At 68.0% G+C, this 26,509-nt stretch overlaps 11 protein-coding genes across 11 annotated transcripts; 4 read left to right on the top strand and 7 right to left on the bottom strand.

Annotated features, from left to right (window-relative positions):
- Window positions 1-677: 677 nt before the first annotated feature.
- On the bottom strand, window positions 678-3,829 carry FA09DRAFT_327511 (hypothetical protein). The gene is made up of 2 exons (XM_025741429.1): window positions 1,746-3,829; window positions 678-1,693 (listed from the first exon to the last, which is right to left on the bottom strand). Exons 1-2 carry the CDS (start codon window positions 3,702-3,704, stop codon window positions 833-835), a joined length of 2,820 nt encoding a protein of 939 aa, XP_025601060.1. The 5' UTR covers window positions 3,705-3,829; the 3' UTR covers window positions 678-832.
- A 460-nt stretch (window positions 3,830-4,289) lies between these two features.
- Window positions 4,290-5,298, top strand: FA09DRAFT_314472 (sterol-binding-like protein). Its single transcript, XM_025740766.1, has 4 exons — window positions 4,290-4,487; window positions 4,542-4,886; window positions 4,938-4,943; window positions 4,998-5,298. The coding sequence occupies exons 1-4, from the start codon at window positions 4,327-4,329 to the stop codon at window positions 5,041-5,043; spliced, it is 558 nt and encodes a 185-aa protein (XP_025601059.1). The 5' UTR covers window positions 4,290-4,326; the 3' UTR covers window positions 5,044-5,298.
- Window positions 5,152-6,250, bottom strand: FA09DRAFT_113973 (putative keto acyl reductase). Its single transcript, XM_025739005.1, has 3 exons — window positions 5,549-6,250; window positions 5,393-5,492; window positions 5,152-5,328 (listed from the first exon to the last, which is right to left on the bottom strand). Exons 1-3 carry the CDS (start codon window positions 6,029-6,031, stop codon window positions 5,189-5,191), a joined length of 723 nt encoding a protein of 240 aa, XP_025601058.1. The 5' UTR covers window positions 6,032-6,250; the 3' UTR covers window positions 5,152-5,188.
- A 684-nt stretch (window positions 6,251-6,934) lies between these two features.
- FA09DRAFT_327507 (hypothetical protein) lies at window positions 6,935-8,382 on the top strand (the record flags this gene model as incomplete). The annotated part of the gene is made up of 5 exons (XM_025741428.1): window positions 6,935-6,980; window positions 7,073-7,124; window positions 7,631-7,801; window positions 8,072-8,123; window positions 8,183-8,382. Coding segments are annotated over 5 exons (382 nt in total), but the record flags the coding sequence as incomplete, so codon positions are not given.
- A 55-nt stretch (window positions 8,383-8,437) lies between these two features.
- Window positions 8,438-9,710, bottom strand: FA09DRAFT_327505 (hypothetical protein). The gene is made up of 4 exons (XM_025741427.1): window positions 9,443-9,710; window positions 8,979-9,175; window positions 8,655-8,715; window positions 8,438-8,599 (listed from the first exon to the last, which is right to left on the bottom strand). The coding sequence occupies exons 1-4, from the start codon at window positions 9,673-9,675 to the stop codon at window positions 8,524-8,526; spliced, it is 567 nt and encodes a 188-aa protein (XP_025601056.1). The 5' UTR covers window positions 9,676-9,710; the 3' UTR covers window positions 8,438-8,523.
- A 170-nt stretch (window positions 9,711-9,880) lies between these two features.
- Window positions 9,881-12,713, top strand: FA09DRAFT_344892 (hypothetical protein). The gene is made up of 8 exons (XM_025744663.1): window positions 9,881-10,058; window positions 10,118-10,129; window positions 10,182-10,377; window positions 10,636-10,782; window positions 10,845-10,923; window positions 10,976-11,369; window positions 11,426-12,408; window positions 12,464-12,713. The coding sequence occupies exons 1-8, from the start codon at window positions 10,033-10,035 to the stop codon at window positions 12,478-12,480; spliced, it is 1,854 nt and encodes a 617-aa protein (XP_025601055.1). The 5' UTR covers window positions 9,881-10,032; the 3' UTR covers window positions 12,481-12,713.
- Window positions 12,524-13,475, bottom strand: FA09DRAFT_327503 (putative NADH-ubiquinone oxidoreductase 12 kDa subunit). The gene is made up of 3 exons (XM_025741426.1): window positions 13,431-13,475; window positions 13,193-13,362; window positions 12,524-12,743 (listed from the first exon to the last, which is right to left on the bottom strand). The coding sequence occupies exons 1-3, from the start codon at window positions 13,462-13,464 to the stop codon at window positions 12,714-12,716; spliced, it is 234 nt and encodes a 77-aa protein (XP_025601054.1). The 5' UTR covers window positions 13,465-13,475; the 3' UTR covers window positions 12,524-12,713.
- Window positions 13,476-13,722: 247 nt separating this feature from the next.
- Window positions 13,723-15,174, bottom strand: FA09DRAFT_327502 (NAC-domain-containing protein). The gene is made up of 4 exons (XM_025741425.1): window positions 15,072-15,174; window positions 14,670-14,849; window positions 14,385-14,614; window positions 13,723-14,281 (listed from the first exon to the last, which is right to left on the bottom strand). Exons 1-4 carry the CDS (start codon window positions 15,121-15,123, stop codon window positions 14,219-14,221), a joined length of 525 nt encoding a protein of 174 aa, XP_025601053.1. The 5' UTR covers window positions 15,124-15,174; the 3' UTR covers window positions 13,723-14,218.
- Window positions 15,175-15,488: 314 nt separating this feature from the next.
- Window positions 15,489-16,208, bottom strand: FA09DRAFT_113704 (hypothetical protein). Its single transcript, XM_025739004.1, has one exon. The coding sequence runs from the start codon at window positions 16,066-16,068 to the stop codon at window positions 15,616-15,618; it is 453 nt and encodes a 150-aa protein (XP_025601052.1). The 5' UTR covers window positions 16,069-16,208; the 3' UTR covers window positions 15,489-15,615.
- Window positions 16,209-16,932: 724 nt separating this feature from the next.
- FA09DRAFT_327499 (putative transketolase) lies at window positions 16,933-20,105 on the top strand. Its single transcript, XM_025741423.1, has 9 exons — window positions 16,933-17,017; window positions 17,117-17,145; window positions 17,200-17,229; window positions 17,319-17,353; window positions 17,593-17,626; window positions 17,689-17,798; window positions 17,864-17,949; window positions 18,005-18,292; window positions 18,355-20,105. Exons 1-9 carry the CDS (start codon window positions 16,969-16,971, stop codon window positions 19,764-19,766), a joined length of 2,073 nt encoding a protein of 690 aa, XP_025601051.1. The 5' UTR covers window positions 16,933-16,968; the 3' UTR covers window positions 19,767-20,105.
- A 153-nt stretch (window positions 20,106-20,258) lies between these two features.
- On the bottom strand, window positions 20,259-24,903 carry FA09DRAFT_336177 (hypothetical protein; the record flags this gene model as incomplete). Its single annotated transcript, XM_025743853.1, has 8 exons — window positions 20,259-20,487; window positions 20,548-20,630; window positions 20,685-21,540; window positions 21,600-21,811; window positions 21,866-23,758; window positions 23,814-23,928; window positions 23,991-24,077; window positions 24,134-24,903. The coding sequence occupies 8 exons, from the start codon at window positions 24,901-24,903 to the stop codon at window positions 20,259-20,261; spliced, it is 4,245 nt and encodes a 1,414-aa protein (XP_025601050.1).
- Window positions 24,904-26,509: the final 1,606 nt, after the last annotated feature.

The raw sequence follows: 26,509 nt of genomic DNA, 5'->3' as shown, positions 1-26,509 counted from the left end.
CGCCGCCAAGCAGGCCACGGACGCTGACGCTAGCCCGGGCATGCAGCGCTGCAGGCAGCCGGGCAGCCGGCGCGCCCCGACAAGACGGAAGATGCGCACACCGGCGTGCCTGCCTGGAAGCGCTCCGTGCCTCCTGGGCAGTGTGTTGTGGCGCGGTACACGCCGCCTCTGCTGTCCTTCCCTCTCGCACACACTCCTCGTCCACCCCAGCGGCGAAAGCAGGACGGTGCCGGCGGCTTGCTTGTTCGTGCAGCAGATCTGCATGCATCTGCTCCTCGGACGATGCATGGCAGGAGCGGCGAGGGCGTGCCGAAGCGCCCGCTCCTGGACCCCTTGGTGCTTCGCCCGCCTCCGTTGGCGCCCCAGAGAACCGGCAGGCGGTCAGCGTGAGCCCCGCCGCTGCCACAGGGGCCGTTGCGCTGCAATGCCCGAGGGCACGGGGACAGTGCCGAGGCACGTTGAGCTCATTGCGACGTGCGTGTGCATATGCCGCGTGGGCGCACGCACGCCGTCAATGGGCTTGCGGGGACGGCGCCGCGGCGGCACTCACCCAAGGCGCGCAACGTGCGCAGGCGCGAAAGCAAACGTGCCCCGCACGCGTGCAGCTGTTCCCACGCCAACGCGCCCCCCATCCGCGATCACGTGACAGAGCCTCCTCGATGAGTTGCGCAACACCAGCCTGCTGCTCACTCTGCCCCACGCCACGCGCACATCGAGAGAGAGTCCCACTCTATTTGCCGAGCAGAATTGGTATTGAGCGCAGAAGAGCAGGCAGCAAGTCGCCCCTCTCTACTTATCTAGGTGCCGTGTCGATTGGCCGTCCGTCGCGGCCTCATGCGCTGCTCAGGCCCGAGCGAGCGCGCCACATCTCCGTCTTGAGGCGCATCACCTCCTGCCACACACGCTCCTCCCACACCAGATCGGCGCCGCCGGCGACGGGCAGCGTGACGCGGCGCGGCGCCACGGTGGCACTGCCAGGCGTAGCGGGAGCAGCGGCAGCGGAGAGGCCTGCCTCGTCCTTGCGCGCTGCGGGCGGCGGCGGCACCGGGCGCCGTGCGTTGCTGCGCTTCGGCAGCGGCGGTGCGGGAGGCTTGGGCGACGAGCCGCCGGCATCGGACGAGGAAGAGGCAGTGAGCTGCGACGGAGCCTCCAGTGCACCACTTCCGGCAGCAGCCTCTTCGGTGCTGTTGGAGGGCGCCGCGGCGTCGGAGTCGGGCGCCGCTTCCGCAGGCGCATCGTCGGCGTCGACGAAACTGTCGCCGTCGTTGGTGCCGCTCGGCGTGGCGGTGCCCGACGCGCGCTCTGGTGACTCTGCCGCTTCCTCTGCGCCCTCGGTGTTCGCTTGAGGGGTCTCAGCGTCGCCGGCGCTCTCAGGCTCCTTGAGAGTCGCAGCATCTGCGGACGCCGAGTCCGACTTCGCAGCCGTCTCCTCGGCCGGTGCCTCCACGGGCTTTGGCGAGCGTGGCGGCGGCGGTGGCGGCAGTGCAGCTGCCACCTGCGGCGGGTCGTCCCAAGCCAGCTTGCCTTCGAGCACGACGGCGCGCTCGATGGAGCGCAGGTAGCCCCAGAATGCGCACGCCGCGCGCAGGCGGGCGAGACAGTGGTGCGGGCACAGCAGGTAGCGTGCCGTCGATGTCTCGCTGATGCGGAAGATGTGCGTGGGCACAGCAAGTGGCGCGCTCGGCCCGTCCACCTGTAATGAAGAGTGAGCGACACGAAGCTCTACGCACGACAGCAAGACTCACGTGAATCAGCTGGCCACTTGGCGTCTCGCCATCTGCCTCGGACTGCGGGCCTCCTGGAGAGTCACCCACGGCGCCAGTGCTGCTCGTGGCGCTGGACACGCTTGGGCGAGGACTGCTGCTGCCCATGCTGCGCAGAGTGCTGAAAAGGCCAGTGCGCGTCTTCGGCGTCGACGTGCCGTCCTTGTTGCTGCTCTCGCTCTTCGCTGCGACGCCCAGCTGCTGGGCGGCTGTGCCGGCGGCGCTGATCCAGCCCGCGGCCGTCGCCGCGGCTGTGTTGGATTCTGCGTGCCCGCCGCCTGGCAGCGGCACGTTGACGACAGGGATGCCGCACATGGAGCACGCCGCTGGCGGGAGATGCGCATTGGCTCGCCGCACCGCCTCTTCGTCAGGACATGAGCCGCCAGGGAAGACTGGCTCGATCACGAGCGAGCCCTCGAGCACTGCCGTGTTGGCTTGCCGGCGCGAGAGCCAGTTGAGGCCGGGCGCAAAGTCGAAGCGCAGTGTCGGGTCGCTGTCTTCTTCCTGCGCGCGCTTGATGAACGGCAGCGAGGACTGGCCGGGGATGTGGACCAGCTGCTCGGCGTTCGACGGAAGCATGGGATAGTCGCGATGCCGCGTGACGCCCGCGGCGACGAACGGCGAGGTGGATGACGAGGCATTGTAGGACGCGGAGCCGCTGCCCAGACCGCCAAAACTCAGCGGCAGCGAGGGCAGATGCGGCGCGGGCGAAGATGTGCGTGCGACAGGGGCACCGGGGCTGGCGGGCATGCCGCTGACGTTCCGCGGCGACGCGAGCGATGGCGGATCGTGCAGCGGGTAGTTGTAGAAGGGCGCCAAGCCCTTGCGCAAACGCCGCAGGTGCTCGAGAAAGGAGCGCAGCTCTTGGTACGGCACGATGTTGAGCTGCCACTCGTCCTGACCCGGCGAGACCGAGACGCGCCGCTCCCAGTAGCCGCTGGAGGGAGCGCGCTGCGACGGCGTGCGCACGAGGGCAGAGACGTGCAGCTTGCCGTCGTCCTCTTCCTGCTGCTCGTCGTGCGACGAGGTGAGGCGCAGCTGCTCCACCTCGCGCTGCAGATTGCCGAGGATCTTCTGCTGCTCGAGCATGATGCCCTCCGTGTCCTTCAGGCGCTCCTCCATCTGCTGGCTCTTCTCCTCGGCGCGCGCCCGCGCCAGGCGCTCGTTGGCAACCATAGCGTTGGCCTCGCTGAAGAGACTGGCACTCAGCTCGTCGAGCTCGCTCTCGATCTTCTCCTTGTCGCTCACGGCGCGGCCACGCTGCGCCGTCTCCTCGATGACACGCTCCATCATCTTCTGCATCTCGCTGCTCACGTGCGCCTTCTCGACGAGCAGGCCCGTGTTGAGGGCGGCCAGGTGCTCCTGCCGCTCCTTCTCCAGCTCGGCGATGCGCGTCGTGTGGGCCATGATGCGCGAGTGTGCCTCGCTCACCTCGTCTTCGAGATCCGAGCGCTTGTCGTACGACGAGACGAGCTTGCTGTTGAGGCTCATCACCTGCCCCGAGAGGTCCGAGACCTGCAGGCGCAGCGCCGCCAGCTCGGCGTCGGGCGTCTGCGGCGGCGAGGCGTCGGGGATGCGGAAGCTGTGCTGCGTCGGCGTCTCGGACATCGGCGACGCCAGGCGTGCCGCTGCGCCGCTGCGTCCGGCCGCCTCGGGCGTCGCTGGCTGTGCGCTCTGCGACTGGAGCGCCCGAGCCGCCGCCGCAACGGCGTCGCCATCCTGCTCGCCCGCAGCGCCCTCTGCCTGCGCGGCGCTCACGCGGCTGGCGCGGCGCGACTCGAGGCCGCCGGCTTCCGAGTCGCTCTCGGCGCCGAGCAGCGCCTCGGGGTCGGCATCGTCGGCGAGGATGGCGTCGGGGTCGAGGCGCGTGAGGTCTGGCGTGGCGACGGCCTGCTCGTCGTCGTCGTGCTCGTGTGCCGTGCCGTCGGCGCGAGGAGCCATCGCGCGCGGGCAGCTAGTGCGACGACGGGCGCAGCAGGAGACGGCAGCTGAGGCAGAGAGGATGAGGAAGGCGGTGCACGCTGTGTGTGTGGCAGAGCCGCGGCGAGGTGTGTGAGGATGGTGAGCGGTGTCAAGAAGGAAGCGCCTGAGATGGCGCGCCTCGGGCGCAGGATGCAGCTCGGCGCGTCGAGGGCGCAGCGCGCGGCGCCGCATCGAGCTCTGCCGCCGCTACAGGTAGCCGCATGCCGCGCCCGCTGGCGGCGCACGGCCTTGCAGCTCAACGTCAGCCAGTCAAGTCTGAAGTCCACTCCATCTCGACGCGGGACGGCGAGGTGCAGCAACGGTGCACGGGCCTGTCTGCACTCTAGACTGTCGCTGTGCTCCAATGCGCTGCTGTCGCTCGCTTGTGCTGGCCGACGAGCCGGCCCGCTGCACGGTGCGGCTCGCGGCGTGCGGGGACGGCGATCTTAGCCTCGTCCGGCGCTGCTCTCATGCCGCGCGCGTGGCGCGTGAGAGCAGCTCGCTCGGCACCTGCCGCTGGCCCCGCTGCCGCTTCCCCGCATTTCGCTCGCTTGCTCGGCTCTGAGCTTGCCTTGCGACCGTCACCTCCAAGCACGCAGCCATGGCCAAGCCGGCACAGCAGCCGCAGCAGGACGCCGACGACGGCAACCTGCTCAAGATGATGCTGGCGCAGGTGCAGGACCTCGACCTCACCGACCCCGACCAGGCCGAGGAGGAGCGTGCGGCGCAGGACCCGCGCCGCCTGCTCGTCGAGGGCTTCGAGTGCGTGCGACGGCAGGCAAGCGAATGCTGGACGCTCTGCTGACCCCGCGGCAGGATCTCGAAGCTCTTCACCATCATCGAGTTTGCGCTGCAGCAGGCCGGGCGCGAGGGCGGGCTCATGGACGGCTTCGACATGATGTCGCGGCAGGACACGGTCAAGCAGATCAACGGCGCCTTTCTCTTCATCGTCAAGAACGCCGAAGGCAGGGAGCAGGAGTTCTTCGTCGACATGCGCAAGACGGGCTCCTTCTCCACGACGCGCCCCGCCAAGCCCAAGCCCGACGTGACGATCCGCGTCTCGGACCGCGACATGGTGCGCCTCAGCACGGGCGAGATGAACCCGCAGAAGGCCTTCCTGCAGGGCAAGCTCAAGGTCAAGGGCAACATCATGCTCGGCCTGTGAGTAGCGTGGTGGTCTGCATCTCGATGGCTGCTGACGCTCCGCCGCAGTCGATGGTGCGGTGCTGTCCACGCTGCGCTGCCCGCGCCTCGACTGACTTGCCCTCACAGCCAAAACCTGCTGCTCCGCGAGGTGACCAAGCTGAGCCGCCTCTGATGCTTCCCATACCCCAGCCAGCGCCGTCTCATTCCCACATACGACTTTATCGATCAATTAGCGCTAGGTGAGAGGTTGGTCACGACGAAGAAGACGGGCCAGTGCCAGAGCCCGGTCAGAAGGCGCCGGCCAGTGCCCGGGCACTTCACCAAGGGTACTCGCCGGGTCCGCCGGTGAAGATGCCCGTCTTGCCGTCGGTGTCGACAATGGCGCGCACGATGATCTCGGCGCCCGACTCGGGCGTGTTGGTGCCGCTGAAGTTGTTCAGCTTCGTGGCGCAGTAGCCTGGAAAGCATGAACGAGGTCAGCACCGGCCGGTGGAGTGCCCGCAAGCGTCCGAGAGACGCACCAGGCGTGGCGGCGACGACGCGCACGTCCTTGTACAGCGCCGTGTAGTGCGTTGTGAGGACGTTGAGCGCCGTCTTGCTCATCTTGTACGACAGCCACATCTGCGCGCCGTGTCAGTCGGCGGCACGCGGCAGCGGGCTGCCATGCGGGCACTCACCGTGTGCAGCTCGGGCGGAAATGTGGGTGTGAGGGCAAAGCTGCCCAGCTCGCTCGAGACGTTGACGATGGCCGGGCGCACGCTGCCGCGCTCCAGCAGCGGCTCGAGCGTCTCGGTGAGGTGGGCCGTGCCGAACACGTTCGTCTCGAACGTGTCGCGCATCACGGCGCGCAGGCCGCGCTTGTCCACCTCGTCGTCGTCGAACGCAATGGCGGCGTTGTTGACGAGCACGTTGAGCTTGATGCCCTGCTGCTCGAGCTCCTTGCGCAGCGCCGCGCCGCTCGCCTCGTCGTCGAGGTCGAGCACGACGGGCGTGAGCTTGGAGGAAGACGCCGCCTTGGCGCTGAGCTCCTTGACGGCGCCCTGGGCCTTTTCGCTCGAGCGCGCCGCGACGATGACGTGCGTGTCGTCGCGCGCCACGAGCTGTGCGGCGACGGCGAGGCCTATGCCCGCGTTTGCTCCGGTGATGAGGACGGTGAACATGATGAGCGGATGTGAGGTAGGGCTGGTGTGTTGCGCGAGAGAAGCGGCGGGTGCGGTCGGAGCGTTGAGGATGATGGGCGGGCACTGGTCCGAGCGGCTTCGGTCCCCTTTTATGTTCGCGAGGAGGAGGCACTCCGGGGTGTGGCAGTCGAGTGCTCACCGGCACGAGGTGGACGCGCGTCGCTTTCTCTGGGTGCGGTCGTAAGGAACGCTCAGCGCGGCGTTTAGTGGCCGGATCGGCTCGTCGTAAGGAACGCTCAGCGCGGCGTTTAGTGGCCGGATCGGCTCCTCCGGGTGTGATCTTCGTACTTTCTGTCGCCGAGTCGCGAATGCCGCTGTCCGCACCCCGATGCCAGACCGCGCAGGCGGGGCAGTCCAGCCAAGTTCGCGGGTTGACAGCGCCGTCCCCCGCACGACTTTATCGCCGAGGCACCGGAGATTAGCTCCGGCCGGGCGGCGCAGAGGTGCCAGCACAAGCCGCCGGCTCCGCGTCGTCAGCGCCGCGCCGTGGCTGCAAGAGCGAGACGCAGAGCTGAGCAGCGTCTAGCTCGACCAGCGGCATGGCTGTCATCTCAGCGCAGAAGGTGGACCACATGGCCGTGCCGAGGGCATGCCGAGCGGTGAGCTGACAGACCATGCGGCATGATGCGCGTGGGAACAAGCGCACGAATTTCTGAGCGCACGAGTTGGGAGACGCGCGCGAGTGAAGGGAGTCGCGCCCAGGCGCGAGCGGCGGATCCCTTGTCCGGTGCTGGCGCGCGCTGCGGCTGCGGAGCGCGACCACGTGGCTTTTCACCGGCGCTGCCTAGCCTTCCAGCGGCGCGGCGCCGCATCGCCCGCCGCACCGCCGCGCCCTGCGACCCGTCCTCCCTCCCTCCCTCACCTGCACCTCACTCTCCTCAAGATGGCACCGGCACCCAAGGAGCAGAAGCAGCGCAAGCAGCGCTCCGTGAGTCGCCACCCATGTGCACGCAGTCCTGCGTGGGGCTGCCGCACGCTTTACAGGCGAGCCGCGACTGACGCAGGTGTCCTGCTTCACAGGCGCTGAACGACGTTCGCACGATCGAGGCCACGATCCACCTGCACAAGCGTGGTGCGTACGCGGCAGCCGGGTGCTGGACGTATCTAGGAGGGCTGGAGGTCTTGGAGACGGAGGAGAGGGGAACAGCAGCCAGCAGGGGAGGAGCCGCATCCTCTGGCAGCAGGCAGATGGTGCGCGCCAGACTGCTGCCAGGCCACTCGGCGCGCCGCTGCGCCGCTGCTATTGCAAGTCTGGCGGCAGCAGACAGCGGAGCGCTCCTCCGAGCTCGCACCCGAGCCCTCCGCCGGGCGTCGTCAGGCGCAGGCCGATGGTGCCCGCCGCAGATGCCGGACCTGGCGACGTCTGCGCAGAGACAGCTTTGACGGCATTGGCAGCTCGGGCGGGCTGCTTGCAAGGCGTTGCAGTACGCTGCAGCAAGCGGCACGCAGGCTTCATGCGTGCTGCGGGCAGATGTCTGCCTACTCTGCGGCGCTGCATGGTCTTGGGTGGGATGCCGTGTGATGCGCTCGACCACGTATGTACCTCGAGCGCCATGCTGACATGCACGCTCCTCTCAGTGCACTCGGTCGGCTTCAAGCACCGCGCACCCAAGGGTGTCAAGGCTGTGCAGAAGTGGGCTGCGGACCTGATGGGCACGAAGGATGTGCGCCTGGACCCCAAGGCCAACCAGGTCATCTGGGGCCTCGGTGTCAAGGATGTGCCGCGCCGCCTGCGTTTCCGTCTTGAGCGTGAGTAGCCGAAGCAGGCAGAGCGACAGGAGCGGATAGCATGTGGGACCGACGGTGCAGGGCCGGTGTGGGTGAGAGAGGCAGAGCATAGCAGCGGACAGGCGAGAAGACAGACGACAGCTCGAAGCGCTGCCCCACCGGCCGGATGCTGGCAACCGCGAGAGCTGGAGATGAGCATCTCGCCGGGACGCGACCGCTGGCCTACCCGCTACAGCCGCATTGCGAAGCGCTCTTGTCAGAACAGGCGCTGACCCTGCTTTCGCTCTGCAGGCAAGCGCAATGACGACGACTCGGCCAAGGAGCGCCTGTACACCTACGTGACGTGAGTAGCTGCGCTGTGCGCCTCTTGCAGCGCCAGGCACTGACGCCGGCGCTCCCCAGCCCGGTCATGGGCATCACGCAGTTCCACGGCCTCGAGACGACGGTTGTCGACCAGGAGTAAATGCCACCTCGCTTTTACTTTGATCTCGCACTGCCTCTCTTGCATCGCCTCCTTTCTGCCTGGTCTCACCCATTTTCACGCACACTCCACACTCATCCACGCCTACCCCACGCACACTGTACTCTCACCGAAAAATCGATGGGCGCTGGGCGCGCCTTGACCACTGCTGCCACGCTGTGCAAGGCTTGGACGAAGGGCAGAGGTGATGGCATTGCTAGAAGTACAAGTGGTTGAGCGGAGCAGGAGACGTGCGAGGGGCGAAGTGGAGCGAGCGCCGCGCTCAGTTCTGGAAGCGCCGCTTGGCAGACAGCGTGGAGAGGAGATCCTCGAGCTGCGCATGGTCCTTGGGCGCGAGCCTGAAACGTGGAGTCAGCTGTGGACCGCGGCGCGGTGGCAGAAGGCGAAACGCACGTAGGAATCAGCGTGACGGCCTCCTCGACATCCTCGATGGACAAATTCGCGAGCTGTGCCACTGCAGAGCGTGTCAGCGTCATGAGCGAGGGAGATGTGTGTTGATGCTTGCAGTCGCTGCAAGCAGGCGCCTCAAGGTGCATGTCGCTGGCCGGAGGGCGCGAGGTGTAGCACACATGGCATCGACAGCTTCACAGCTATCATCACTGCACCACGAGCACCGCAGACGACCGCGAGCGAGCCCTCTAGCGTAGTCATCCCCGATCTCGCTGCAACATCGCAACTCCTCCGCGGGGGCAGCACCTCTCCCGCCCGCCGACTCACTCTCAAAGCGCGTCAGCCGCAGCCGGTCCTTCTCGTCCTCCTCCTCCTCGGCCGTCTCGATGCGCGGGCGGCCGTCGTCGTCCCACTGCGCGGTGCGGTAGTCGTGCTCGATGAGGTCCTGGCGCACGCGGCGCACCGTGTCCTCGTCGCGGAAGCGCGAGAAGAGCGTCACGTACTCGTGGCACTTCTGGAAGACGCTGCAGAGGAGCATGTGAGACGTGCGCGACGAGCTGACGGTACGTATGTGCGGGAGGTTCGCAAAGCAGCGTGGCAGCAGGAATGGCCGTCGGCGAGAGAGCGATGTCGCGCGTTGGGAGACGCGCTGCCAGCCACGATTCACACTCTTCCCTCACACGCCCCCCCCCCCCCCCCCCCCCCCCCCCCCCCCCCACACGCAGTCAGCCCTGGCAGCTGATGCACCGCCCGACACGCACCCACTGCCCCTGCAGCATTCTCTCACTCACGGCATCGTCATCGGGTCGCGCCCGCCCGGCTCCTCGTCGCGCTTCTCCTCGGCGCGCTCGCGCTCGAGCAGCAGGCGCGCCTCGGCGATCGTCAGCGCACCGCCGGCGGCGCGGTTGGCCTCGGTCTCGTTGAACTCGAGGCCGAACTTGCCGAGCGCCGCGTCCTCGGCCTCTTCGCGGCTCGCGAGCTGGCGGCGCGCGGCCAGCGAGTTGGGACGCACGGCGCCGAACATGGAGGGCGAGGGGGAGGGTGGTGGTGAGAAGGACGGCGCACGTGATGGCGACGGCGTGGCGGTGCCTGTTGCGCGCCTGGAAGTGGCGCGGCGGCGGGCCGAGTGCCGATGCGTGCGGCCAGGCACGGACCCGTGCGCGCTGCCCGCCTGCGTGGAGTGTGGCTGAGCGCCAGATCGCGAAGCCTCGAGCTCGTCCTTCCGCTCCACATCGTCGCATCCCTCGCATCCATCTGCTCACCCGAGCCTGCGCACCGTCACACACGCCGCCTGAGCATCCACGCCGCACCCGACGCCGCAGCCGCGCCGTCTGCCTCTCTCCCGTCCCGCCGCCTCCACCCCCTCCACCTCTCGCCCAGCATGGAGGCCATCAAGCTACAGCGCAAGTGCGTCGCCGCTGCGCTGCATCCAGCCCGCACTCTGACTGACGCTCGCACCTCTGCAGATACCCGCAATTGTGCGCACACGCCCTGCCGCACAGCTCATCACCCACTGACGCCCTCGCACAGCTCGCAGCAGGAGATGATGGCGCTCATCCAGCGCTTCCACCAGATCGACGTCGAGGACAAGGGCAGCGTCGGCAAGCAGGACGTCATCAAGGCCATCACCGACGCCGGCGACGCCACGTACGACGAGGCGCGCGAGACGCTCAAGGAGGTCGACGTCGACTCGGCGGGCCGCGTCGAGCTCGCCGACTATGTGGACGTGAGTGCGGAGGCGAGGGTCAGGGGCCAGCCATGGCAGGGCGGTATGGGCGAGGCGTAGTGCAAGCAGGCGAATGGCTGGTGTGCCATTGGTCAAGCGGCTGGGTAGCCAGAGAGGCTGCGGGACCAGCTAGGGGATGGGGATGGCATCGAAGTACCTGCGCACTTCCTCTGCGCGCATGTCCTGCTCGGACTACCGTCGCGCGCACGCTTGACCTAGCGCGAGGCTCTGGCTGACGCCCGCATCGTTGCTTTCCAGCTGCTTGCCAAGCTGCGTGCTGGACGCAACGCCGGCGCTGGCGAGGCCAATGCCAAGGGCAAGGTGACGGTGAAGGGCTCGAATGCCAACGTGCAGCACACCATCAACGAGGACGAGCGCACCGAGTTTACGCGGCACATCAACCAGGTGAGTCTGGCTGAGCGCGGGCGTGTGCTGGTGTCAGGCTCTGAATGCCTTTGCTGCTGCAGTCGCTGGCCGGCGACGTGCACATCGGCTCGCGCCTGCCCGTGCCCACCGACACGTTCCAGCTGTTCGACGAGTGCAAGGGTGAGTGACGCCTCTGTGCACCATGCCCGGCTTCTCTGACACAGCGCCACAGACGGTCTCATTCTGTGCAAGCTGATCAACGATGCGGTGCCCGAGACCATCGACGAGCGTGTGCTGAACGTCGGCAAGGGCGGCAAGGCGCCGAACGCGTTCCAGATGACGGAGAACCAGAACATCGTCATCACCTCGGCCAAGGCCATCGGCTGCAGCGTCGTCAACGTCGGCGCACAGGACCTGATCGACGGCCGCGAGCACCTCATTCTCGGCCTCATCTGGCAGATCATCCGCCGCGGCCTGCTGAGCAAGATCGACCTGAAGAATCACCCGGAGCTGTACCGCCTGCTGGATGAGGACGAGACGCTGGACGAGTTCCTGCGGCTGCCGCCGGACCAGATCCTGCTGCGCTGGGTCAACTACCATCTCAAGGCTGCTGGCTGGGCACGGCGGTGAGTGGCGTTTGCTGCCATGAGGGGTGTCGGCGCTCATGCTCGCATCGCTGCAGGGTGAATAACTTCAGCAAGGACGTCTCGGACGGCGAGAACTACACGGTGCTGCTGTCGCAGCTCAAGCCGGAGAGCTGCGACCGCGCGCCGCTGCAGCAGAAGGACCTGCTGCAGCGTGCCGAAATGGTGCTGCAGCGCGCCGACGCCATCGGCTGCCGCAAGTACCTGACGCCCGGCTCGATGGTGGCGGGCAACCCCAAGCTGAACTTGGCCTTTGTGGCGCACCTCTTCAACACGCACCCGTGCCTCGAGGCGCTCGAGGAGCCGCCGCCGATGGAGATTGAGGACTTTGACGCCGAGGGCGAGCGCGAGGCGCGCGTCTTTACGCTCTGGCTCAACTCGCTCGACGTTGACCCGGGCGTGTACAACCTGTTCGAGGACCTCAAGGACGGCACGGTGATCCTGCAGGCGTTCGACAAGGTCGTGCCGGGCTCGGTGACGTGGCGGCGCGTGTCGAAGGCCAAGGAGGGGCAGGAGCTGTCGCGCTTCAAGGCGGTGGAGAACACCAACTACGCCGTGGACCTGGCCAAGGGCAACCAGATGCACATCGTCGGCATCCAAGGCGCGGACATTGTCGACGGCAGCAAGACACTCACGCTCGGCCTTGTGTGGCAGCTGATGCGCCTCAACATCTCCAAGACGCTCGACTCGCTCGGCAAGGGCGGCAAGGGCGTGTCGGACCAGGACATGGTGCGCTGGGCCAACGGCGTCGTGCAGGGCGCGGGCAAGAGCAGCAGCATGCGCAGCTTCAAGGACCCCAGCCTCAAGACGGCCCACTTCTTCCTCGACCTGCTCGAGGGCATGCGCAAGGGCATCGTCGACTACTCGCTCGTCACGCCCGGCAGGACGGAGGAGGAGCAGCGCATGAACGCCAAGCTCGCCATCTCGATTGCACGCAAGCTCGGCGCCCTCATCTTCCTCGTGCCGGAAGACATCGTCGAGCTGCGCCAGCGCCTCATCCTCACGTTTGTCGGCTCGCTGAGTGAGTGCGGTGCGGCGCTGCGTGTGCTGCCGAAGCTGACAGCGCAACTCTTTAGTGGCACTGCAGGCATGATCGCACCTGCGAGCTCCAGCCTTTCTGCTGCACGCGCACTGCACCGCCCGTCACTGGCCTTCTTCCCTTGCTCTCGGAGCGTACGCTGCGCTGCCGCCCTTTGCTGTACATATCCTATGCTCTCCTTCGCCCGCTCCTCTGAAAAAACCGCAGCTGTGCTCGCCCGATCGCTGTGCGCTCTGGTTTTGCGAGTGTGTATTGCCGCGCTCTCTTTCCTCCCTTCCTCACGCAGCCTAGACGTCGATCACCCGGTAGCCCTGGACCTGTTGTGGGAGAAGAGCGGTCAGCTGCGGTTCGGCGCGGGGCCCGGCAGGGAGCGATGCGAGGGCACAGCGCGTCCGGCCTGCCTGCTTGTCGCAGCTGCCCACGGCGGCGCGCCAGCGCGACCGCGAAGTGAAAGAGCTGCGACGAAGCGGCACGGCCCCAGCGGACGCATCGCTTGGTAGACGATGGCTGGCGACTGCAGAATGCGTGCCCTGCCCTGCTCGCCCTCGCAGGTCCCAGCACAGAGCGCCGCTGTGCGCTGCTCCTCGCTGCCAATGGGCGGCATGCTGGCGTCGCGGCCACGAGCACGAATACGCTGTGTTACGGCTCTGCGTCCAAGCGCCACTCTCTGCTCCTGGCACCTCCGTTGCAAGCGCTCAGTCCGCCTCAGCCCGCTCGCCCCGGCGCAGTGCCCACACACCAGTCGCCCTCTCTCTGCGCAGCTCACCTTGGCATCCTTGAGCAGCTCGAGGTACTTCTCGGCAAGGCCGTGGCAGACCTGGTAGTGGTTGATGCCCTCTGCCTTCTGGCACTTCTGCAGCTCCTCGCGCACGATGCGCGCCTGCATGGTGCGCACCCAGTTCTCGCGCACCTTGGCGTCGCGCGCATCGAGCGTCGCTGCGGGGGGCGCACAGAAGCGGCGGGTCAGTGGGAGGCGAGGTGAGGTGGTGTGCGGGAAGGCGCACCCTGCATCGAGTCGGTGGAGGGAAGGGCGGACATGGTGGACCGAGGTGTGTGGAGACGGGACGATGAGGAGACGAGCCAAGGTGTGGAGCCGCGCGCCGTGCGATGGCAGCGCCAGCCGCCGCCGCCGCCGCCGCCGCCGCCGCCCCCGCCGGCCACCGCACGCCAGCCAGACGCGCGACGCCCGCCGCTGCGCGCGCGCATGCGCCCAGCCACCTGCTGATGGAGACACCGCCGCCGGTCACACCTCAGCTTCACGAACGACGCCAGAGCCGTTCTGCAGAGCACATGCGGGTTGTAGCAGTGTGCATCTTCGCCAGAAGAGCGCGTAGTGGCAGGGTGCGGGCGGCCATGGCTCACGCTAGAAACGCGCCCGGAAGCGAGCTGCTGCAACTCGGGCAGCCGGGCGGCCCTCAGCGAGCAGTGCAGCTTGCGCAGTGGCCACATCTGGATCAGATTTTGGGTGGTGTGGGTGTGATGAATGATGGAGCGAGGGGGTGGGGTCACGCATGCAGGGATGAGGCAATGTCGAACGGCGTGGGAGAGAGGAGAGACGAGGTGGGCGAGATGGGCGGGAAAGGGTGCAGTTGCGAACGAACGGCACCGCAATTCCCGTCCGTGCGCAGTCCACGAGACCAGGAGGCGAAGCAGAGATGCGGCTGCGCAGCTCTGCTCCTGCCCTTTCGTGCACGTTGCCCGCCCTTCGGCGGGCCAGGGCAGGCATGCCGACCCCCGCACGCCTCGCACACTCCGCCTCCTCCACCCCGCACGCCCCGGCGGCAGCAGCACTTTAGTCGAGCTTCTCGACCTCCGGCTCGTCCTTCTTCTCCACGACGTCGTCGAAGTTCTCGACCTGTGTGCGCGCGCGCGTCAGCCTTGCGCAGCGTGCTTCATCGCGCTACGGCCATGCCTCTCCACGCCGCATCCCCTCTTCGAGCCGCGCCGCCGCAACTCACCACGTCCGGCACCTCGTCGTCCTCCGCACCCTGCGCCGCACCGCCGGCGCCGGCGAGGGCGTTCTGCTGCTGCGCCGCGTTCATGGCCTGGTAGCTCTCGGCGAGCTTGCGCAGGCTGTTGAGCGAGTCGGGGCCGAGCTGGTTGAGAATGCCGGGCACGAGGTCCGTCAGCTCCTTGTCCTGCCCTGCGCCCATGATGCTGTACGTGTTTGCCGGGCCGGCCGAGTGGACTGTGCAAGCGCATGAGCACGCTGCATCGCCGCACCACTGCACGCTCGCTCTCACCCTTGGGCGCCTGGAAGTGCAGCACGTTGCCGTCCTCCTTGAACATGTTGACCTCCTCGATGCCGCTCAGCGGCTGCACGTCGAGCTTCTTGAGCGCGGCGCTGAGCTTCTTGTCGCCGTCGACGCCGCCGGGGCCCTTGGCCCGCTTGACGACCTTGCGCCGCGGCGTGCCCTTGCCGCCTGCAGCGTGCGCCCGGCGTTAGTAAGTGTGCAGTGGAGCACGGAGGGAGACATGCGGCAGCGCTGCCGGTGCGCAATGCTCTGTACATGCCAGCCAGCCAGCGTGCCTGCCGCCCGGCATGCGGCGTCTGCCTCCTCTCTCTCTCTCTCGCCGGCGCTGCTCCTTGCATCTCTGCTGCATCTGCTGCCCAATCCCTCGAGCTGCGCGGCGGCGACACGCACCGATGCGGCTGGCAGCCTGCAGCTTGGCGAGCTTCTCCTGGTCAAGCACCATGGTGTGAGTGTGGAGGAGTGGGGAAAGGTGAGGATGAGGGTGGGAGCAGAGTCAGGTGCGATGGGGACCGAGCGAGCTGCAGATGCAACGGCGCGGCTCCGTGCGACCGGCCAGCGCCTCTGGCGGAGGAGCAGCCTCTCTCTCACCGCCCCCGCTCACCCAAGGCCACGTCGGCTTCTTCGGCCGTCGCCGCCGCGAGCGACGGCGCGCATGCCGGCGCGCTTCGCCCAACTCGTGAGTTTGGCGCGCTTGCGTTGCCAGGTCACGTGGGCCTGCCTCACGCACCTCCTGTCAAGCATCACCTCGCCTTCTCGACGACCAGGTCAGCTGCACGGCGCTGCTACAGTCCAGACAGCGCATCGGAGAGCGTCATGGCGGTTCCAGTGAATTGCTCGTCTCAGCCGTCTGGCATCGGTCTGCGCAGCTCGATGCCGTCGCAAGTGGACAAGCCAGCAAGCCTCCCTCATAGCTCAAAACGGCGCAAAGTAGGCCCTACAATCCGCAGAGCAGACCTGCGCTGGTCCCTGCTGCAACCACGAGCGCTCTGCGAGGTCTGTCAGCGCCCGATGGCAGCTCGGCTTCCTTCAGAACGGCGGGTCTGGGGCGCCCCAAGGGGGCAGAAGCTTGCTCTCGCGCTCGCCGTGGCAGCGCCGCCGCCGCCGGCCCCTCTCTGGGCTTGCCCTGCCCTGCCTGTGCCTGAGATCTGCCTTCTGCCATCACGGAGCGCCGCCGGCGCATCTCTCTTCCTCTCGTGCACCGAGCGACGGTGAGATGCGGCGTTGCACGTGTGTGCGCACCACGAGCGCGGCGCTGGACCCTTGAGATGGGCAGCCGGCCGCAGCGGCCTTGAGCGGGCGGTGAGAGCGCCGTCGCGGCAAACTCGCGCGCGCAAGGCAGGCGCCCGGCCAAGGCGCTGCAACGCGGCAGGCGGGCGTCACCGAGCATGCCCTGGCGATCGGCGTGGCGGCGGCGGCGGCACGGGAGCAGGCTAGGTGTGTGCGCACGCGTTGGGTACGTCCGTGCGTCGCGATGGCAGCTGGCAGCCCAGCCGCCCCCTCTCGACTCGACTCTCTTGCCACGCTCCGAGGCTCGGCAGCACACGACAGCGCCGAGGTGCTGCTGAGATGCACCGTCTTCTCGGATCTGCGCTGCCCTGACTTTTCTGCGGCGCGGCCGCACCGAGGCACAGGCGGCGGCGGCCCGGCGTGCGCACGCGGGAAGAAGTTCACTGCGCGGCGCCGATCACGGCACCCTGCCTCGGTGCCTCGAGCTCGGCCCGGCTGCCTCGGCTGAGCACAGACTCGCAGCACAGCAGCAGCTGGAGCACAGCAAAGGCCAAAGGGCGAGCATTGGCGCTGCTCGATGCTTCTTTGGGGTCAGAGGGCGCGCAGGAGCGGGCGAGGGGTCCGGCGGAGGATGCACGATAGCGCGCACTCAGCGCCGCGTGCGTCAGAGGAGAGTCGCGCCGGGCGGCAGTGCCGTGCCTGCCACGCCGCGAGACAGGCGGCGTGCCTGCAGCACAGCGCTGCCGGCTTCGCGCGTTCGCAGCGCTTCCTTCGCGCGCAGCGAGGCAGCAGCAGACTGAGAGGCAGGCGAGCGGCGCTCGACCGTTGCGCTCGGCAGGGGGCACGGACGCTGCTGCTGCTGCGAGGGTGCATCAGCAGGCAGCAGCAGCTGGCTGGGCGCCTGCCTGTCTTGCCCTGCCAGCGCCGGCAGGAGTTCGTCCAGCGGCGCCTGGTGCTGTCCCTGTCGCGCTGGCCGCGTGCTGTCTTGGCCGCGCGCTGCGTGGCTCCCTCCTGCCCTCCCACCACCACCACCCCACCCCACCCACACACACCGCCCATCATGCCCTTCACGCCCTCGCCCACCGACGAGAAGGCCATCGCCACGATCCGTGAGTGGCGCCGGCGGCCGTGCGGTGCTGCGCCGTGCTGCACCCTGGCTGCCCACCTCCACTCCCGCATGTGTCGCTGACCCTGCCCGCGCCTGCCAGGCACGCTCGCGGCCGACATTGTCGCAAAGGTGTGTCGCACGGCGCCGCATGTCCTTGCCACACTCGCTCACACGCCTCCGCAGAGCAACTCCGGCCACCCGGGCATGCCCATGGTGTGTGGCCCTGCGCCGCCCTGGCGCGCGCGCCGTGTATGCGCGCACTGATACAGCAAAAACTCACCCTTTTCTCTTCTCTTCTCCAGGGCATGGCCCCGATTGCCCACCTGCTCTTCTCCCGGTGAGTGTTTCCTGCCGCAGCGGCAGGATTTGCGACGCTCTGGCGGCGCAGGTGCTCGGGTGAGCGGCCGGAGCATCTGGGCGAGATTGCCGAGAGAAGCGCCGCTCGCGCCGGGCGCCACGCGCGCGCAGGTGATGCTTCTTCCTGTGCACGAGCCTGGTCCGCCGAGCGCTCCGCGCGCAAATCCTGCACCTTCACCTACGCACAGAGTAGCGCCACTCACACACTCGCCTGTACAGCTTCTACACCGGCAGCGGCAAGGATGCCAAGTGGGTGCGTACGCCCGGCACGCGCAGCTCTCTCGCGCGCGCACATGCTGATCCGCGCGCGCACAGATCAACCGCGACCGCTTCGTGCTGTCCAACGGCCACGGCTGTGCGCTGCAGTACATCATGCTGCACCTGCTCGGCTACAACCTGAGCATGGACGACCTGAAGAGCTTCCGGTGAGTGGCGTGCAGATGCGGCGGCCACTGCGAGCGTGCAGCTTACGCGCCGCTCCGCTCCGCAGCCAGCTCGACTCCAAGTGCCCCGGCCACCCGGAGACGAACCACGGCGTCGACGGCATCGAGGTCACCACGGGCCCGCTCGGCCAGGGTGAGTGGCGTGCGTGCGCGCACGTCTCGTGTGCCTGCTCACGCGCGCGCTCCAGGCTTCTCGAACTCCGTCGGTCTCGCCATCGCGCAGGCCAACGCCGCCGCCACGTTCAACAAGGACGGCTTTGAGCTGTTCAACAACAAGACGTACACGTTCCTCGGCGACGGCTGCCTGCAAGAGGGTGTCGCCTCCGAGGCGGCCTCGCTTGCCGGCCACCTCAAGCTCGGCAACCTGATCTGCATCTACGACGACAACCACATCTCCATCGACGGCGACACGGCCTGCTCCTTCACCGAGGATGTTGAGCAGCGCTTCCTCGCCTACGACTGGCACGTGCTCGCTGGTGAGTGATCGCGCGCGCGAAGTCCGTACGCCCACGCGCGCTGACACACACGCGCGCTCCAGTCAACGACGGCGACAAGGACCTGGCTGGCATGTACGCCGCCATCGAGGAGGCCCACAAGGTCACCGACAAGCCCACGCTGATCCGCCTCAAGACGACGATCGGCTTCGGCTCGAAGATCCAGGGCGGTGCCGGCACGCACGGCGCGCCGCTCAAGGCCGACGACATTGTGCAGCTCAAGGAGAAGTTCGGCTTCAACCCTGAGGAGAAGTTCGTCGTGCCCGACGAGGTGTACGCGGCGTACAAGGAGATCCAGCAGAAGGGTGCCGACGCCGCGAGCAAGTGGCACAAGCAGTTCGACGAGTTCAAGTCGAAGTTCAGCGCCGAGCACAAGGAGCTGTCGCGCCGCATCGCCGGCGAGCTGCCGCAGGGCTGGGAGAGCGCGCTGCCCACCTACTCGCCGTCGGACAGCGCCGTGGCGTCGCGCAAGCTCTCCGAGACGGTGCTTGCCAAGCTCGCCGTGGCCATCCCGGAGCTGCTCGGCGGCTCGGCCGACCTGACGGGCTCGAACCTGACGCGCTGGGGCGACGCCGTCGACTTCCAGCACCCGAGCACGCGCCTCGGCGACTACAGCGGCCGCTACATCCGCTACGGTGTGCGTGAGCACGCCATGGGTGCCATCATGAACGGCCTCAACGCCTACGGCCTCTTCATCCCCACGGCCGGCACGTTCCTCAACTTCGTCTCGTACGCCATCGGCGCCGTGCGCCTCAGCGCGCTGAGCAAGCACCAGGTCATCTGGGTCGCCACGCACGACTCGATCGGCCTCGGCGAGGACGGCCCGACGCACCAGCCCGTCGAGACGGCCTCGGCCCTGCGCGCCATCCCCAACCTCGACTTCTGGCGCCCGGCCGACGGCAACGAGACGAGCGCCGCGTACAAGGTCGCCATCGAGGCGCGCCACAACCCCTCGGTGCTCGCCCTCACGCGCCAGAACCTGCCGCAGCTCGAGGGCAGCTCGATCGAGAAGGCCGCCAAGGGCGGCTACGTGCTCAAGGAGGTCGAGAACGCCGACATCACCCTCGCCGCCACGGGCTCCGAGGTGGCCATCTGCGTCGATGCCGCCAAGGAGCTCGAGAAGCAGGGCCTCAAGGCGCGCATCGTGTCGCTGCCGTGCATGAGCGTGTTCGACAAGCAGCCCATCGACTACCGCCTCTCGGTGCTGCCGTCGGGCCACCCGATCCTCGGTGTCGAGGCGTACGGCAAGCACGGCTGGGCGCAGTACTGCCACGTCTTCCACGGCATGAAGGGCTTCGGCGCCTCGGCCCCGGCGCCGGCGCTGTACAAGAAGTTCCTCCTCGAGCCGCAGCCGATTGCCGAGAAGGCGTCCAAGGTCGTTGCGCACTACAAGAAGTCGAACGTGGCCGCCGTGTCGCCCATCGAGCTCGAGGCTGCCTTCTCGGGCGAGGCCTGAAGCGGCGCAGTCTCCGCTCCTGCCTCTCTCTCTCTCTCTCCTTCTTACATACCGCCTGATCTCACTGTACCTCACATGGCCCGCTAGACCGAACTCTGTTGATTTGGCTGATCTGCCCATGCGTGGCGGTGAGCGTGCGGGCGAGGCGACAGACGGCAGTGGCAGAAAGGACGTGCTGATTTGGGAGTGACTGGCGGGGGTGCGTGACCAGGGTGACATGCGGGAAGGAAGAGGGACGCAGAGGCAGGGAGAGCGACCGTGTATGTGACGCAAGGGTGCCGTGTGTGTGTGTGTGACGCGGGAGAGATGCGGAGAGGCGCTGCTACAGGAAGAGGAGGGGACGCGGGTGAGGCAGGAAAGGTGAAGTGACAGAGGTCGAGACGGCGAGGAATAATGCTTGCGGAGAAGAGCTTGAAGTGGAGTGTCGCTCGAGGAGGAATGAGGCAGAGATTGGCAGCCCGGTCGCTTTCGGTTTCGGAGGAGGGCGGCCTGTCAGACTGCCAGGTCGGCGCCGCCGACGGCAGGAGGGGCCGGCTGCGTGGCAGGGCCGTGCTCGTGGGCCTCGGCGTCGAAGCCCGCGCCGTCCTCCCATCGCGGCGCATTGTCAAACTCCTCCTTCCACACGAGCAGGTCGGCCTTGAGGTTGCGCACGGCCAGCGGCTTGGTGCGCCAGTCGTCGCAGCCGGCCTCGTAGCCGCGGTCCTTGTCGGCCTGTGAGGAGCTGAGAAGGGCAGAGAGTAAGTGCCGGCAGCGAGCGAGGCGGCGAGGCAGTCAGACGCACAGTGCCGTGATGGCGATGATGCGCGGCGAGATGCCGAGCGACTCTTGGTGGCGACGCATGAGGGCGCAAGCGGCGAAGCCATCCTGTGAGGACGAGTCAGCAGGATGCACACGTCCAGCGTTCGCGAATAGACGCACCATGACGGGCATCGACATGTCGAGCAGCACACACGCCGGGCGGAAGGTGAGGAACTTGTCCACCGCCTCCTGTCCGTCGCGCGCCTCGTCGTACGGGAAGCCAAGGCGCTTGACCACCGTCGAGAGAAGACGCAGATTCAGCGGGTTGTCCTCGACGATGAGCACGCGGAATTCCTCGGCGGCAAGCGCGGACACGTCTTGCTCCGGCAAAAAGACTGTCGTGTCCGCCTGCGCGACGACGTTGTGAGGTGCGACGGAGTCGTTCAACGGCGCCGAGACTGGCGACTTTGTGGCAGATCCATCGTAGAGCTGCTGCGGCGGCACCACCTTGATGTCCGCAAACGAGCTTGGCGATGGCACCGGCGGCTTGATCTCGGGCGCCAGCGGTGCAATGGGCACTGGCGCTGCTTGCCGGTACGAGTTCTGACGTGTGGGCAGCGGCCTGTCGCTCGAGACGGTGCGCTGTCCGAGCGAAGGCAGCCTCAGCTGCAGCGGCGTCTTGTCCGAGAGGAACGCGTCCATTGTCTCGAGTGCCGTCGGGCCGAAGGGCGGCTTGAACAGCTGCACTGGATGCTCGGAGAGATGGTGCAGCGTGCGGTGACGGCCGATGGTCGACGATGCGACGACGAGGATGCGCGCATTCGCCCCGCGCGGAGGCAGCACTGGCAGCGATGCCGTCTTCGCGGGGGCGTCAGACTCGCTCATGGGCGTCTGTCCCAGCGTGTGCTCGGCAACCACCAGGAGGTCGCACGCGGCCGGCGACGACGTGAGGCGCACGCCATTCTCGTCCAGGCGCTCCATGATCTGCTCGCGCACGCGCTCCATCGCGCGGCCCTCGAAGCCTGCAAAGTGGACACTGAGGGACAGAGTCGCCGTCAACAGGGAGGCAGGCGCCGCAATACACACCCGACTCACTTCTGCACGCAGTAGTCCCTGCGGCGCGGCGGCGGCTCGACTGCCGCCGAGGAGAGCGGCAGAGAGAGGGGCAGTGTAACAAGCACGCGCGTGCCAATGCCCGGTGTGCTGTGCACATGCAGCCGGCCGCTCATCTGCGCCACCAGCGACGAGGCGATCGTGAAGCCGAGGCCGATGCCCTGGCTGAAGCCGTCGCCACCCTTGACAAAAGGCTGCCGAGTCTGGATGAGCGCTTGCCGCGAGCTCATGCCGCTGCTGCCACTCACCTTGGACAAATCGTTGTTGACAAACGACTTGCTCATGCCGATGCCCGTGTCGGCGATGGTGATGTCGACCTGCGACTCCGAGCCGGGGTGCATGCGCACCTTGACCTCGACGAGGCCGCCCTTTGCGATGTTGTAGCGCAGCGCATTGTTGAGCAGCTTGCAGAGCACCTTCTTCGTGCGCGTGCGGTCGATGCGCCAGCGCTGACGCATGGTCGGATCGACGGAGATGACGACCGTCGGCACAGACTCGGGGCGCAAGTGCGCGTCGACGACCTGTTGCGCGTCGACGAAACGGTCCTGCCGCGCGGCCATCTCGGCCTGCTCGAGCTCGCTCTCGACGGCATCCTCGATCTCTGCAGCCAGAAGCACATCCTCCACACGGTGGCTTGCCGCATCGCTCTCAGATCGCAGGCCGCTTGCGGTGCCGAGGTCCAGCACGTCGTCGAGCGTCGCACTCAGGTTGCTGCCGGCGAGACGGATTGACTGCAGCAGCTCGGGCAGCAGGTTGTCTTCGAGCAGATTCTTGGCGCCCTCGCCGTCGGCCGCGGCGCCGCGCAGGAAGTCCGTGATGCCCAGGATGGCATGCAGCGGCGTGCGCAGCTCGTGCTGCACGCGGCGCACGAAGGAGAGCTGCGCCTGGTCGACAAGGCGGGCGCGGTGGCGCAGCACAGAGCTGAGAAGCAGCGTGCCACACGCGCGCGAGAAGTGCAGGTCGGCCTCCTCCATGGCCCGTGCCGTAGCATACGTCACCACAAGCAGGTACAGCGGCTGGCGCTCGTGGTCGAAGACGGGCACGGCGAGGTACGTGGGCACCTCGAGGCCGTCTCGGAAGATCTCCAGCTCCGTCTCCTCGACGGACGACTGACTGTCGCTGTCGGCATCGCTGCTCAGGTCGGCGCGGAAGACGTACATGTCAGACGAGCGTGGCCGGCGGGCGAAGAACGTGCAGATCGAGGAGCGTGCCTCGGAGGTGGAGAGGCAAAGGTCCTCGGCGCGCCCGTTGGCCGTGGCGACGACGGCCACGGCCTGCTCGTCGCCATCAGGAAAGCTGCAGACTTGCTCCTCCACCGCCGCAGGCGTGCCGCTGCTCGAGGCCGAACTGCCGATGGACGACGAAGAGATGCTGCTGCGGCTGAAGTGCTGCGACGGGCGCCGGAAGTTTGGTGACGAGGGAACATGCGCGCTGTTCGGCGCGGCGCGCGAGCCCGCACTGCTGGTGGGCCGCGATCGCGACGCGCGCGGCTTGGCCGGCGGAGTGGCCTGCTCCATGTCCTCGTGGCCCTCCTCGGGCGTTGCCGGGAACGCGGCAAGCTGGGGCCCGGCGTCGCTGTCGGCGATGGGCGGCGTCGCGACGGGCAGGCTGCTGGAGGCGCTGAGCCACGGCGTGCTGGGATAGCCGCCGCCGTTGCGCGGCGAGGCGGACGGCTGCCTCGACATGACACCGCGACTGGACGACATGCGGAAGGAAGACACGTCGATGCCGTACACGGCGGTCGCCTCGAGCGACTCGCGCATGGTGTCAATGACGACCTGCACACGATCGGGACAGAGCGGCGTCTTGTTCTCCAGCGAGACGGACGAGTAGTGCTGCGGCTGAACGTCGGCGTCGCCGAGTAGTCCCTCGTTCTGCGGCGGGTCCAGGGCGGCAGCAAGACGCGTGACGCTGCGCTGCATGCGATGCGTGCGCTGCGCGTTGGCAATGTGGTGCTCGTTCTCGAGCGCCTCGGCGCACATGTCTGCAATCTCCTGCAGCAGCAGCGCATCGGGCTCGCCGAAGTGCGGTCGCAGTTCCGTATCGAGCAGCGTCAGGCGACCGACCTCGATTCGCTCGCAGGTGGGCCCGCTGCCGTCGCCCTCGCGAAGACCGGAGCCCACGCCTGGGCGTGACAGAAGCTGCCAAGGGGCCAAGTAAGCGTGGTGTGGGGGCAGCATGGCGCATGGCACGCACCAGAGGTGCCGATGCATAGAAGCGGACGCGAGCGCCTTGGGCGTCCGTGACGGGATAGTTGGCGAAGCGCCAGTCCTCCTTGAGGTCTGGAATGCACACGACGGTGTTCTCCACGCTGCGCAAGGCGAGACAGCGGTGTCAGGCCAAGTCGCCGCGCGCACAGGCGCCGAGACTCACAGCATGGCGTGGCTGCAGAGCGCCTGCACCGGCGTGCTCTCTTTGACCGGGTTGAAGCCGCTCTGGCCCAGGAAGAGCACGGCGTTCCTGGCAAGAAGCATCAGACAAACGCGCACACCACGCATGCCTGCGGCCGGGCTCACCTGGAAGCGCACGCCACTGTCACAGTCGCCGAGGCGACGCGGAACACATCGCGTGCATGGCGGGCGTACCGCGCCGCCGACTCTCGGTAGCCCACCTGCTGGAAGCGATGTCGCAGCAATGCGGCCTCGCGCTGCTTGCGACGGCCCTCTGGCATGGAGGGCGGCGGAAAGATGCCATGCTCGAGGAAGTACGAGCGGTTGTCGACGGGCACGCCGTCGGAGCAGACGTACTGGCAGGCCGACTGCGTCGCCCGCCTACGACGAGAGGTGACCCTTCTCATTTCGCGCGACGACTTTGCGTTGCCTGCGCTGCTTCCCGCAAACTCGGCCTCGTCGCCGGCATAGCGGCCCGACGCCGCGTAGGCCACCCAGTCCCGCCAGACGCCCGCCTGGTACGCGACAAGGAAGCGGGCCCACTCGTCGGCATCGTGCGGGTTGGGCTTGGGCGGCGCACCGAGCACGAAGCGGCAGCTGCCGCGCGCGGTGCTGCGCGCACGGCCAGGCGCCGCCGCGCCGCCGCCGCCGCCGCCGCCGCCGCTGCCCGCTGCGTCAACCGTCGACGGCGCCGTGCTCGAGCTGTCGTGCGTCACCGTGTCGCCGGAGCGCGCATGAGAGGTGGCGTAGAGCGCCGGGCCGCAGGAGGGCGGCGGGTGCGAGGGCGCGCCGATCTGCGCACGCAGGCGCTCGAGACTGGCGCCATCGTGGCAGCTGCCGCTGGTGCGGCTGCGGCTGGCGCCCGTCGAGTCGCTGCTCGCCGTGAGGCAGTCCATGCTGCGCGCAGCACGGAGAGCAGCAGCGAGGATGAGAGTGCAGTGCCAGGCGCCCAGGCGCTCCGCGCTGTCGAGCGGCGTGCGGCGCAGGCGCTGAAAGATGGGCGAGGCGCGCAGCACAGACGCAGGCGGCACGCGTCGGACGGCTGCGCAGCGCAGAAGGGCGTGGGCGCACTCGCGCGGTGAGTGCTGGACGAAGAAGAGGTGGAGCGCAGAGAAGTGCGAAGGAGACGGCGAGCACGGCGGAGCGGAGGAGGTGGGAGAGGAAGAGCTCGCGGTGATGTGCGGGTGCGGATCAGGGAGCGGAGCGAAGCACGCGCGGCAGGCGGCGCAGAACGAGCAGCCGCCGCCGCCGTGCGCGCGCGGCGCGCCACGGCCCCTCGACCAGCCTACGCGGACTCTTACTCGACTTCAGAGCAGCCCTCTCCTGCAGGCGCCGCCCGACGACGCACTCCGACCTCTTGCTCCAGCCGGGAGCAGCAGACTCGCAGCCGCACACTCGACTCAGAGTCATCCCGCACGGCAGCGCGGCTGACAGGGCGAGCACCACGCCCAGAACGCAGTAGGAGTGCAGCGCGAGCGCGTGCCTCGGCCCGCAGGCGCCGCCGCCGCAGAGGCAGCAGCAGCAGCAGCCTCGAGCCGGCGGCCAGAGGTTGCGCCACGATGCAGCCGTGTTCGTCCACCCGGGCGCGCGCGGCTGCATCTCTCGTCTGGTGCTGCTGTGAGCGGCTGCGCATCTGCAGAGGTTGTCCCGCAAGAGCCAGACCTCGCGCCACCTCCCTCATCAGCACCAGCACGTCGCGCGTGTCGCTCGCGCACCTTTTCGAGGCCTGGAGTCAAGGCTCGTGGGCGCGCGTCGCAGCGGCTCACACAGCGACAACGCCCTCGCCCGCAGGCCGAGGATGCTGCCCATATCGACCGACTGCCCTGCGGCTGGCCATCCTGCACCTGCATCTGCGTGCCGCGCCATGCGCATGAGAGACCAGGAAGACTCGCCGCACAAGAGCGAGACGCAGCCAGCCGCAGCGCTCGAGCGTTCTCTGCACCTCGCTGCAGCGCTGCAGCCAGAGCTGGGCCCTGCAGCCAGCTGCAGCACCAGAGAGTGCACAGCACGAGGCAGCATGCAGCGTGCAGGCTCTGCGCTCCGCTGCGGCACCAGCACCACCTGCGCTGCTGCTGCCTCCCTGTGAGCGGCTGCATGCTGGGCTGTTCTGCACCCGCTCCAGAGGCAGCGCGTTGTGCCGCTCCGGCGCGCTCTCGCAGCTGCTGCGGCAGCCGATGGCCCTGTAGCCCCGCCGAGCGCTGGCGGAGCGGCACGCGAGAAGCAGCCGCAGCCGCAGCGGGCAGCCCAGACGCTGCGGACTCTGACTCTTACTGCCGCCTCGGCACCAAAGGAAAGGGCAGGCGCGCGGCGGGACGCCCTCACGAGGGCCCTAGACGCTGCCCTCTGGCGGCTGCTCCCGCTCCCGCCTCGCCCCTGCCTTCTTTGCTCTGCCTGGTGGTGCGTCGACATGCCCCTCCATCCCGATGCACAATGCTTCCATCCCATGCGGCACGCCTCAGGCAAATATGCGCAGGCCAGCCCAGGGCTCGGCCGGCACGGCGC

Source organism: Tilletiopsis washingtonensis, assembly GCF_003144115.1.
Source record: "Tilletiopsis washingtonensis strain MCA 4186 unplaced genomic scaffold FA09scaffold_2, whole genome shotgun sequence".
NCBI classification, from domain to species: domain Eukaryota; kingdom Fungi; phylum Basidiomycota; class Exobasidiomycetes; order Entylomatales; genus Tilletiopsis; species Tilletiopsis washingtonensis.
This window is presented reverse-complemented; position numbering and strand designations above follow the sequence as displayed.

Coding starts and splice junctions, on each gene's coding strand:
- FA09DRAFT_327511 (XM_025741429.1), bottom strand. CDS start 3,704: ATGGCTCCTCGCGCCGACGGCACGGCACACGAGCACGACGACGACGAG. Junction 1,694..1,745: donor CAAGTGGCCAGCTGATTCAC/GTGAGTCTTGCT, acceptor TCTTCATTACAG/GTGGACGGGCCGAGCGCGCC.
- FA09DRAFT_314472 (XM_025740766.1), top strand. CDS start 4,327: ATGGCCAAGCCGGCACAGCAGCCGCAGCAGGACGCCGACGACGGCAAC. Junction 4,488..4,541: donor CTGCTCGTCGAGGGCTTCGA/GTGCGTGCGACG, acceptor ACCCCGCGGCAG/GATCTCGAAGCTCTTCACCA.
- FA09DRAFT_113973 (XM_025739005.1), bottom strand. CDS start 6,031: ATGTTCACCGTCCTCATCACCGGAGCAAACGCGGGCATAGGCCTCGCC. Junction 5,493..5,548: donor TTCCGCCCGAGCTGCACACG/GTGAGTGCCCGC, acceptor CACGGCGCGCAG/ATGTGGCTGTCGTACAAGAT. Junction 5,329..5,392: donor CGTCGTCGCCGCCACGCCTG/GTGCGTCTCTCG, acceptor CATGCTTTCCAG/GCTACTGCGCCACGAAGCTG.
- FA09DRAFT_327505 (XM_025741427.1), bottom strand. CDS start 9,675: ATGTTCGGCGCCGTGCGTCCCAACTCGCTGGCCGCGCGCCGCCAGCTC. Junction 8,716..8,978: donor GCGGCTGACGCGCTTTGAGA/GTGAGTCGGCGG, acceptor CACGCTCTGCAG/TGGCACAGCTCGCGAATTTG. Junction 8,600..8,654: donor GCCGTCACGCTGATTCCTAC/GTGCGTTTCGCC, acceptor TCCACGTTTCAG/GCTCGCGCCCAAGGACCATG.
- FA09DRAFT_344892 (XM_025744663.1), top strand. CDS start 10,033: ATGGAGGCCATCAAGCTACAGCGCAA. Junction 10,783..10,844: donor TTACGCGGCACATCAACCAG/GTGAGTCTGGCT, acceptor TTGCTGCTGCAG/TCGCTGGCCGGCGACGTGCA. Junction 11,370..11,425: donor GCTGCTGGCTGGGCACGGCG/GTGAGTGGCGTT, acceptor GCATCGCTGCAG/GGTGAATAACTTCAGCAAGG.
- FA09DRAFT_327503 (XM_025741426.1), bottom strand. CDS start 13,464: ATGTCCGCCCTTCCCTCCACCGACTCGATGCAGG. Junction 13,363..13,430: donor CTCCACCGACTCGATGCAGG/GTGCGCCTTCCC, acceptor CGCCCCCCGCAG/CGACGCTCGATGCGCGCGAC. Junction 12,744..13,192: donor AGCTGCTCAAGGATGCCAAG/GTGAGCTGCGCA, acceptor CTCCCACAACAG/GTCCAGGGCTACCGGGTGAT.
- FA09DRAFT_327502 (XM_025741425.1), bottom strand. CDS start 15,123: ATGGTGCTTGACCAGGAGAAGCTCGCCAAGCTGCAGGCTGCCAGCCGC. Junction 14,615..14,669: donor GCACTTCCAGGCGCCCAAGG/GTGAGAGCGAGC, acceptor GCGCTTGCACAG/TCCACTCGGCCGGCCCGGCA. Junction 14,282..14,384: donor ACGACGAGGTGCCGGACGTG/GTGAGTTGCGGC, acceptor GCGCGCACACAG/GTCGAGAACTTCGACGACGT.
- FA09DRAFT_113704 (XM_025739004.1), bottom strand. CDS start 16,068: ATGCTCGGTGACGCCCGCCTGCCGCGTTGCAGCGCCTTGGCCGGGCGC.
- FA09DRAFT_327499 (XM_025741423.1), top strand. CDS start 16,969: ATGCCCTTCACGCCCTCGCCCACCGACGAGAAGGCCATCGCCACGATC. Junction 17,230..17,318: donor GCCACCCGGGCATGCCCATG/GTGTGTGGCCCT, acceptor TCTCTTCTCCAG/GGCATGGCCCCGATTGCCCA. Junction 17,950..18,004: donor CACGGGCCCGCTCGGCCAGG/GTGAGTGGCGTG, acceptor CGCGCGCTCCAG/GCTTCTCGAACTCCGTCGGT.